Consider the following 10,135-nt stretch of genomic DNA (forward strand, 5'->3'; position numbering starts at 1 on the left):
TCTCTCAAACTGGAAAGTCCCAGGCATTTTCATTTGTCCTGTTTTCCAGACCTCCTTCCCTGTATCTTTCCTAGCTATCCTTCCTGCAATACAGACACCAGAACCTCACTGATTAGGCAAAATGTGTGTGCACCAAAATTTTGCACAGTGGAAAAATCATGCTTTCTGGTTTATTCACAAGACAGCACTGAGACAGGCCTGACATTATTCTGAATAAATATGCCTGGCACCACCTCCAAGAAATTTATGTCATAGGCCTGTCAAAGCTCTCCTCCTCCTCTGTCTTCAATCTTTTCTTCACCCTCCTACTGCATGTTCACATTCCTCCAAGCCAAGTCCACACTGCTCTCCCATTTTTCTGCTACACCCCCACCTTCCAAGCCTCCCTTTCCAATTTAGATAGACATCCTGCATGAACTGATTTACTGTGCACAAAACACTGCTGAACACACTATGAAGAAATATGGGAGATGTGCACAACTGTCTCATTCCAGAGGTAGCCTCATCCCAGAGCTAGCACCCACATTTGCATTGCTGTTGGCAGCAGTTGTCACCATGTGTATAATGTAAAGACATATTCTTTTCATAAATCTCTGCTTGAGCTTCTTGTGTGCAAGTTTGGAGGGGCCAGGCCCACCTTCCTTGCCTAGCACAGTGGATCTGGCCACAGTGCATCAGGATGCATTTCAACATCTCAGCCACAGAGCCTACACCTCCCACAACTTTGCCTTCGGTGCTGAACATCAGCACCCAGATCAGTGAAAGCACCGCTGCTAGTCAGGAGAAGGGAGGTAAGGAGGAATACTATCAAATTCCACCTCTCCTGCCCTCCATCTTGGCTTCTGCACCAGAAGTTCACTATTTCCACAGCCATTTTGCCAGCTCTGGAAAGTGTGTGGTGCCAAGCAGAGTGAAGCATGCAGACACCAGCTCTCTGTTAAAAGGGAAATTGTCAAGCATGTGGTTTAGATTTGCAGAGTGAGGAGCTTGGGAAGGGCATTTCTTCAGGCAACAGCTCACCCACCATCACTGAGGTGCACAGATTTTGCCTGTGCCCCCTGTCTATGCCCTGAGGCTGCCGGCCTGTTTGTGTCTTTCCCATTGTGACACCCACAACTGCTGCTGCCAAGGACAATTTCCTTCCAGAGTAATGTGTATTCTGGCATCATCTTAAACAAGCATCATTAGGAGGATATAGTCAAAGACACCTACTGGTAGTTTTATTTTGCAGTGGAAATCTGTAAAGCATATTTACAATGCCCTTATATTTTACAAGAAAGCCTGATTTGGCTCATCACAAAATAACGGGATTATGACATTGATCTGAGAATGATTGAAGCCAGCAAGAATACCTTAGCAGTGCTAGAACTTACAGCATTATAACCCCAGACATTTTTTGAATAATATTTAAAATAAAAAGTTTTGCAAATGAGCCTCAAAGGCTTAAATTAGTTTAAATTTGTTAGAAATGCATAGCCCAGTGATTGTGTAACTTCATTGAAGGTACAGAGTTTATGAAATGAGAACATTTTCCAAACATTACCACAACCAGACAAATTATATTAAAAAACATTCATGCTGCAGAGTAATACAAAATAAAAATCACCTGATCAGCTCAAGCAATATTGATTTATATATCTGAATTTAAAAAATTCCTCTGTACAGTTGCAGTAAGACTTCAGTTTTACAAACTGATATTTAGTTGAACATATTTATAACACAAATTATACACTATGTACAAACCTAGTTCTTCAGAGAATTCTTTGTTCAGAATGCTTCAACACAGAAAAGATTTATCAACTTCTAGGTCGGGATTCTAGCTCTTCCTTTAATTTAAATACCAAAACACTTATCAAAACATGAAAATAAGCCCATTTGCTATCACATGGTGCTGTTCTTAAGTCACTTGTTTGTTACCATATGTTACAGAAGAGTAGAACCAGTCACAGCAATAAATAAATGTGCTTATTATCAACTAAAGACTTATATTCACATGATCAAACTTTCAACCTGAGTGCTTTTACAAGACTGTAGGATCCATTGATCTTTGCTTGTCTTGACACGTAGATCAAAATTGCAACTGCAGGTACCGCTACTGCTGCTACAGATGAGAATGCAATAATCAGTGGTATCATCTGATCTGGTTCTTCCAATCTTGCTGAAAATGGAGACAAAAGGAGAACAAAATGTGTAAATATTGTTTGAAACACATTTGATACATGTGCATCACTGTAAAAGGAGTTTTATTAATGACCTTCATTTGGAACATATTTCTGTTTTCATGCACAAAGCATACTTTTTGAGATTTCCTTTACTTTTTTTTCTTTAGAGCTTCATATTACATATTTTAATTCCTAGCCACTGTCTTGGTCTTGAATTTGCTATTCAAGTTCAAATCTATCTGATATCATCTATAATGAGGAATAACATGAAATTCACCAAGAATACAAGAGGAATATCACATATTATACCCAGGAAACATTTTGGTACATTTCAACATCCTGAAATTCATTCTTCAAGGGGAAGACCATGTTTTAAAAGCTCAGTATTTAGATTTTCTGTGAAACACAATGTACTCTGGATTAGTCTCATTGTCCAAGCATGTGGAGAGAAATGCAGCCAAGAATCACCTTTTTGTGGCCCTATCCTTAAAGCTACCACACCCGCTCATCTAAGAGAGACAATGACAGCCACACTGAAAGGAGGTTAAGATACAGCTTATCTGACCAGGTTGTTTGGTTTGATTTTGGGTGAGGGGTTTTTTTTCAAGCTAACCACCGTACTTCCACGCAAGTACCAGCTATGAAGCAGTTGCGCTCACCTTGACACAAATTTCACTAAAACATACAAAAAATATAGGTTTAAGGCAACAGACCCAGCTACCTACAACAGCTATCTGAATCTCTGTAATGCTGTTCCAGCCTTACTGAAAATATGAAGGACCTATATGCTTGTATAATCTTTGGTGACACTGCAGAGTATAAAGTTTCCATTCACTGACGGCAGAATGATTTCTCCTGATGGGCTTTTTTTTCAGGACCATCTCCGAGGGTGTATGTGCTACATGTAACAGTGATATTTTCTACTTCTTTAACATTTTCTGATGGATATATTAATACAGTAATATTTTGAAGAGGAACTAAAAAGAAATTCAAGATAGGATTTAGCAACAAACAGAAGCAAAACTCATGAGGCATCAGCAGCTTTTACATGCAAAATATGAATCCAGTTAATGGGTCCACTGTAGTAGCTGACCCCGTAGCTTTAGACCTTTAGCCCATACTGCACTGCCACCAGCTATCCTTCACCACTGATGCCAACAGCAGCTGGCAAAAAGAACATTTTATCAATTGACAGATTATGTTGCATAATTTTTACATTATATGGAGTCTCTCTTTTCTTATTTCATAGTTTATTTGTTTGAGTTCATGAAAGGGCACAGACCAACAAACCCAGAGGCTTATGTCCTCTTTCAACAGAAGAAAAATAGAAAAAGCAGAGGAAGGAGTCCTAGAGCTGCATTTTTTTTTCACAAGGTTCTGCAATTTTATATCCTGTTTTCAAAAGATGAAGTAGAAATACAAAAAACATTTGAAGCAGCAACTATTTTATGCATCTGCTATTTTGGACAGAAATTTTCATCAGCATTAAGACCCTATCACTTATGACAAGAACCTATGCAAATCATGTCAGATTTTTTAAAGACCATTGTTAATGAAACTGAAGATGTCACTCTTTGTAAGACAAATCCTAGTATGAGCTCTGCACAGCAGTTATATTAACTAACCTTCGACATAAGTACTATGTGCTGAGACTGCTCCCCCACTTCATTAACAGTATGCATGTGTATTTTCCTGCATCCCTTAGCTGAGCCCTGTCTGTGGTATATTTCTATCTACTGTTTCAAGGGTTGTGAACCCATCACCAACTTTATTTTACAGGCTAGTCCTAAGAGATGTAACATCTGCAGATATGCAAGGAGTAGTAACACTTCGTCCTTGTTTCGCTTTGCTTGAAGGGGAAATCAAAAGTGTATTTTTTGGTGCAGCTATAAAAATAGTAAAGAACAGGGAAGAGAGCTGAATTGATGGCAGAAGTGATCCCTAAGCAAGACGCTGTTGCTATGCAATAGGCAGAAGCAGCAGAGCTAAAGCAGAGAAGTCTGACTACTATTGAAAATGAAACTTCGCTATCATTCCATCTAAGTTGGGGAATCAGCATTTCTTGTAGCTTAAATGCAGCTTGTAAGAGCAGGAAACAGAGTTGAAGCTTAGGGAAGAAGCAAGGAGCTGCTTCCATAGAGCAGCTTCAGCACGTACTGTCTCCTTGAATCTTTCCTATGCATATATCCACTGGTAGGCCTGCTTGGAAGGATATTTCCTCCCAGGCACTACATACCTTCTTTACCTCACAAACACACTTGGCAGTTGGAAGGAGTGATGGAAGCCCCACCGACTTAAGAACTATCTGTATTAAGGCAGGCTTCACACTTCATTGTTTAAAGCTTCCTAAATCACTTAGTGACATCAGGGCCACCTTTTAACTCTACTGACATCAAAGACACAATTACCTCATTCTTCAAAAAGAAGATCTGGACCTAAAATACCTAAACCAAAAAACTTGTTTTCTGTCTTGTTCTACAAACCTTGAACATATAACTTCACAGCTTTTTCTTCCTTGCCAAATTGATTATAGGCTTCACATTCATAAAGCCCCAGATCTTGGCTTTTCAAGTTCCATAGAGTTATAGTTGCATTTTCAGAAATTTTCTCAGACTCCCCGGTGGCCTTCTTTTTCTTCCAGGAGATCACAGGAGCTGGATTACCAGAACTAGTACATTTCATTGTTACAGTTTCTCCTTCTTTAAGAGCAGCAGTAGGGAAAATAGTGATCATTGTATTCTTTGGTCCATCTGAAAGGAAGAGTCCTATAGTTAATCATCACTGGATTTTTTTTAGAGATGGATCCAACATGTCTTATTGGATAGTAGATTGACACCCTCCCAAAGCTAATTTCTTTTTTATTCTCATAACAAAAGTAAAGCACACTGCATCAGAGTTTCTGGACATACCCTCCATAGCCTAGACAGTCTAACCAAATACTTCTAAGCGTGGAGATCAGTTTCTCACTCATTCAGATCTCCACTAAAGACTGTCCTCACATTAAAGATTTTGTGACTTTGTTTTGTTCATGCTGATGAACATGCTCCTTTCTTTGGGAAAAGCAGAGGACTATGATGATTCTTTGTTCTCACAGGGTTTCATTTAATTTGATGGTTATATTTAATCACTGAAGAACTAACTAATTATTTTTAAATGACTGGGAAAACTTTACACATACTTACATTTCACATTAAGAGTGATTTCACTTTTACTGTTCCCATACTTATTTTCTGCTACACATTCATAGTCTCCTCCATTTTGGAACACCACAGATGGAAGAAGAATACTCCTGGCACTGTAACGCCCTGTGTCTGCATTGTCAGATTTTCTCCTTAAAATAATCTTGGGAGGAGGGTTACTTTCAGCAGAACATTGTATGGAAACATTTTCTCCTTCCTGAACTGTTGTAGAAGGTTCAATGGAGAGTTTTGTAATGACTGGAGCACCTGCATGACAAAAGAAAAGGCTGTTAGAGCAATGCAAAGGTACCAAAAATGGAGAAGGTTTTAAGAAAGCAAGAATTGCTTGCTCAAGGATCTGTTTATTTTGCTTTTGACCCCAGACTCAATCTAAGACTTTTGGGTCGGTCAAAGCAGTAGCAGTCAATCAATCAATCAATCACAAAATATTACAACAACAATATTATTACGTCCAAAACAGTTTTACCATTAAATGCCTATTAAATGTAATGCCACTGACTAAAACTATTACTTCAAAGAAGGAGACTGATCTCCCTGTGAAACTGGTATGCACATTACATTTCACAGAAATAACAGTGTGCTTGTCCCCACCACTTTCTCAGACTCTTTTCTGACTTTTAGTGTAGCATTATGGGAAATGTATTGAAATGTGCATGCACAACAGCAGTACTAAGAGAATTAGCTGAAAATTCAATATAGAAAGAAAAACTACAGCACATGAGGAACAGCCTTAAATTGAAGCTGAATCCTGAATATGTAACAAGGAAAGCCCCATATTTTCCTAATTTTCAGTGTTTCAGCATCCTCCAACCTAACAGAGGTCAGCCAGTTAGGTACTGGATAATACAAGTGAAACTCAAAGAGACTTGTACCTTGTATAATAATGTCCACAGTTGCTTTCTCTGTTTTATTAGTTACCAGATTAATTACTTCACAGATGTACTGTCCTGAATCATTGAAATGGACATGGGGAATAGAAAGAACATGGTTTTTTATCAGATGCTGAATGCTTTCTTCAGCCAAATATTTACTCCAAACTATTTGTGCTGGTGGGTTACTTTGAGTCACACAAGTGAGGCTCAGAGACTCTCCTTCCATTGGTGAGTTGCCTGGAGATGCAGTAATGACAGTATTTTGTGGACCAACTGTAAGAAAACAAAAGGAAGACAAGATCAGTGTGTAAATGAAGAATGACATGCACATCTCTAACACTAGCTTTTCTAGAAGTACATGTCACAGAATACCAAGACAAAAAAGAAAAATATGTATCCCAGTAGCACAGTGGGACCATTTTTCCAGAATTACTAAGACATTTTGCTTGCAGCTTTGAAAGCTGAACTATCAAAAGCCCTTGTACAAAAATACTTACAATTTGCATTAAGCTTCTGAGAAGATGTTCTTTCTTTGGGTTCAAAATCCATATCAGCAATTGGTAACCTGGCCACACAGGTAATCTCTTTCCCAGCATCTTCAGCCATGGGATGAAATGTATATGTCACAATTTTGGTCTCTGTGTTTGTGCTGTCATCTTCCAAAAAATATTTCTCATGAAGAACATGTTCATCTTTCTTTAGGAGAACTTCCAGGTGATCAGAAGGATACACATCAGGAATTTTACAGGTGACAGTGGCTGGTTTTCCAGCAACTAAGGATGGGCTGATCTCAATGACAGGATCACTGGGGAAAGCTAAAAGAATAAAATCAATTTCTTTAGACTAGTAGAGAAGAACAGTAGGGTCAACATAAGAGCAAGATCCAGACACCAAATATCTTGAGTTTAGAGGTGGTCAGAACATGACACTCTATCAACATTATTACAAGCCACATCTTGATCTGAAGACCTACAGGTCCTTTATCAGCAGTACATTTACTAACAGGAAGTTTATTTGTACAATTGTTGAAACATGATCACAAAAGATTAGCAAAATTCAGCATGGCACCTGGGCAGTGATACAGCTGCTTTACTACAGCCATTCAGAGCAATCCATACACTAGTGCTATCCTGTTTTCTGTGCTGGTAGGTTTAGACATCTGAATTATTCTCCTGCAAACTACAAAGGCTTTGATTTTTATTTCCCCAGCTCTAGGAATGCTTTCAGGCAGTGCCTGTTTTGGCTTTTAAGAATTACCAAAAACAAGAATAAATAATACTAGTACATACAATCTTCAATGCAGAAAGCAGAAAAGGGCTAAGAAAGTGTCCTGAACAGGCATATAAAGGAATCTCAGAAGGAAGTATATGTTGAGCCATAACACTCATTATCCTAGAATTAAAAGTTAACTGATAACCACAATATCTAAAACAATTAGTGAGTTTTCTATCAACATGTACTATTTAAAGAGAATTTTACATTTTTACTTACAGTAAAGTTCAACTTTGACACTCTTCTCCTTTTTCCCTCTCTCATCACATATGACAGTACAAAGATAAGAATGAGAATTCACAATGCTAACTGGATTCATAGTCAATGTAGAATATGTCCTGTGGTTGCTGACTTTTCCTCCAAGGGGGCTGTCCATCTGTGTTCTCCAGGAAAAACTTGGTGATGCACAGCCAGTAGTATTGCATGTGAGTACAAGTGTGTCTCCAATCTGTGCCACAATTCTCTCAGCAGGTATAATTTCCATTTCAAAAGCTTTAACTACAAAAGGGAAAACACACATCAATTCAGCAGCTTTCTCAACATTTATCTTCCTATTTCTTCTCATATTCTACTGTGACTTGAGGACTTTATGCTTAATTTCTTTATGGTTGTGTGGTAGTTAAACTGATAAAGCTTATACAGTGGTTTACATACTCAAAACACCCCATAAACATGGCTATTTTTGTCAAAGATAATACAGACTCAGATGTCTGACAGTTTTCATATATAAAATGGCATCAACCAAATTTAAATAAATGTATTAGCACAATATAACTTTTTTGTCAGGTGGATCTGGTTCTAAAACTTTGTAACATTTGAGGGGAGACATAGCAGGAAGATAGCAAAGACAACAGCAGAAACACTTTCAACAGGACATTTAGTTCCAAACTTGCCTGCTACTGTCAGGAATGACAGTAAAAAAATCAAGCATTCAGTGATATACTGCAGTTGTCTCCTAGACTGTCTTTTAGCAAACTCAATAGCAAAATGACTGAGTCATTGCAGAGCACAGAAAAGCTCAAAGTAAATGCCAAAAAAAGCTTCCTGACATTTTGACAGAACTACTTAATTGACAGTTGTATTCACTGAAATGAAAAGGTAACTGGAGAAAAGAGAAATAAAGATCAAACAGTAAATTTTAGGTCAGTTTACATGTAACAAAGTTTTAAAAAATAAAACAAGGACCACCAACCGCCACCTTCCCCAACTTACCAGTCCTTAACACACACAAAATTACTAGCACAGCCTGGCTTGTTCTTCCCATCTCTTTAAACATTTATAATTGCTGTTACTAGATAAAGAAAGTAATTCAAAAGTTTACTTTCTATTTTCTGTGAAGAAGCACTGCGAGATCTTGCTGCTCTGCAACAGTTTATTACAAGAGCTCCAGCTTGCTCTTTATAAAGGCAGAGTGGGAAATCCCTGGACGGGAAAATCCAGAGCAGGGAGGAAGAGACCCATATCAGGCCGTGTCCGTTGGCTCAGCGCCCTCTGCTGCTTTTGTGACAGCCCAGGAAAATAAATAGTAACGCTTGCAAATACAGTGCCTACTACATTTGAAAAAATCTGTTTCAGATCTGATCCTGCAAACAACTGATAAAATGAAAGAACATGCTTAAGTCCAAGTAATTGAAAGTAACTATATCTCAGATTAAAAAGTTATTCGAATTTGTTTTTAATGAAAATATTTTTGTGGGATTGAGTCTTCAGAACAATTTCAACAATGCTCAGCTCTGTAAATAACATTACATGACTCAGTATTTCCTTTGAAAACTGTGCTACCACTTTCAGAGGTGTTGTTAGTCATGTTCCTAAGTATTTTTGATCTCTAAAAATGAAGGAATACATGAGATAACAGAAGTCTGGAGATCTGACTTACTCAGCTTGACTCAGGCTGATACTCTTCAAATTAATGGAATTAATTAATATTCCCAATGCCACTTTGCAGTGGATATATAAATCCAGTTTGGAATATTTCTGAGGACAACTCATGCTGGCTAATAGGCAGTGATGTTAGGAAAAAATGTAAAATAATGCTTTCAGTGTTTCATTTTCAGTTGGAAAATGCTGTGAATGCAAAGAATGGATAAAGGTTTCTAAGTCTCAGTTGTTTATTTATTCAACTACTTAAGTAATTCAGTTACTACAGAGGGATCTGGACAGGCTGGATAAATTGGCTGAGGCCAATGGGATGAGGTTCAATACAGTGAAGTGCCAGGTCTTGCTCTCAGCTCACAACAACCCCATACAGCACTACAGGCTTGGGGAAGAGTGGCTGGAAAGCTCCCCAGGGCAAAAGGACCTGGGGATGCTGACTGACAGGAGCTGAACACGAGCCAGGCGTTCCCAGGTGGCCGAGAAGGCCAGGGGCATCCTGGCCTGTGTCAGGAACAGTGCGGCCAGCAGGAGCAGGGCAGGGATTGTGCCCCTGCTCGGCACTGGTGAGGCCACACCTCGAGAGCTGTGCCTGCTGGGGGCCATCACCTCAGGGAAGGCACTGAGGGGCTGGAGCCCGTCCAGAAGGGCAGCGGAGCCGGGGAAGGGGCTGGAGCACAGCTCTGAGGAGAAGCAGCTGAGGGAGCTGGGGTTTATGTTGATGATAATAATAATAATAATAATAGTAATAATC

At 38.9% G+C, this 10,135-nt stretch overlaps 1 protein-coding gene across 1 annotated transcript; it reads right to left on the reverse strand.

Moving 5' to 3' along the window:
• Positions 1–1,236: 1,236 nt before the first annotated feature.
• Positions 1,237–8,933, reverse strand: VCAM1 (vascular cell adhesion molecule 1). Its single transcript, XM_041421622.1, has 7 exons — positions 8,719–8,933; positions 7,726–8,004; positions 6,732–7,049; positions 6,235–6,507; positions 5,345–5,608; positions 4,646–4,912; positions 1,237–2,158 (listed from the first exon to the last, which is right to left on the reverse strand). The coding sequence occupies exons 1-7, from the start codon at positions 8,780–8,782 to the stop codon at positions 1,998–2,000; spliced, it is 1,626 nt and encodes a 541-aa protein (XP_041277556.1). The 5' UTR covers positions 8,783–8,933; the 3' UTR covers positions 1,237–1,997.
• Between the last annotated feature and the right edge of the window lie 1,202 nt (positions 8,934–10,135).

The sequence above is a fragment of the Onychostruthus taczanowskii genome, unplaced genomic scaffold (genome assembly GCF_017590055.1).
Source record: "Onychostruthus taczanowskii isolate IOZ18803 unplaced genomic scaffold, ASM1759005v1 scaffold7, whole genome shotgun sequence".
NCBI classification, from domain to species: domain Eukaryota; kingdom Metazoa; phylum Chordata; class Aves; order Passeriformes; family Passeridae; genus Onychostruthus; species Onychostruthus taczanowskii.

What these genes read in the sequence shown, in the direction of transcription:
- VCAM1 (XM_041421622.1), bottom strand. Translation starts at nt 8,782, where the DNA reads ATGTTTAAAGAGATGGGAAGAACAAGCCAGGCTGTGCTAGTAATTTTG. An exon ending in TTTGTGTGTGTTAAGGACTG is followed by an intron (nt 8,005 to 8,718) that starts GTAAGTTGGGGA and finishes TCCCTTTTGTAG; the next exon opens with TTAAAGCTTTTGAAATGGAA. An exon ending in TGTGGACATTATTATACAAG is followed by an intron (nt 5,609 to 6,234) that starts GTACAAGTCTCT and finishes TTTGTCATGCAG; the next exon opens with GTGCTCCAGTCATTACAAAA.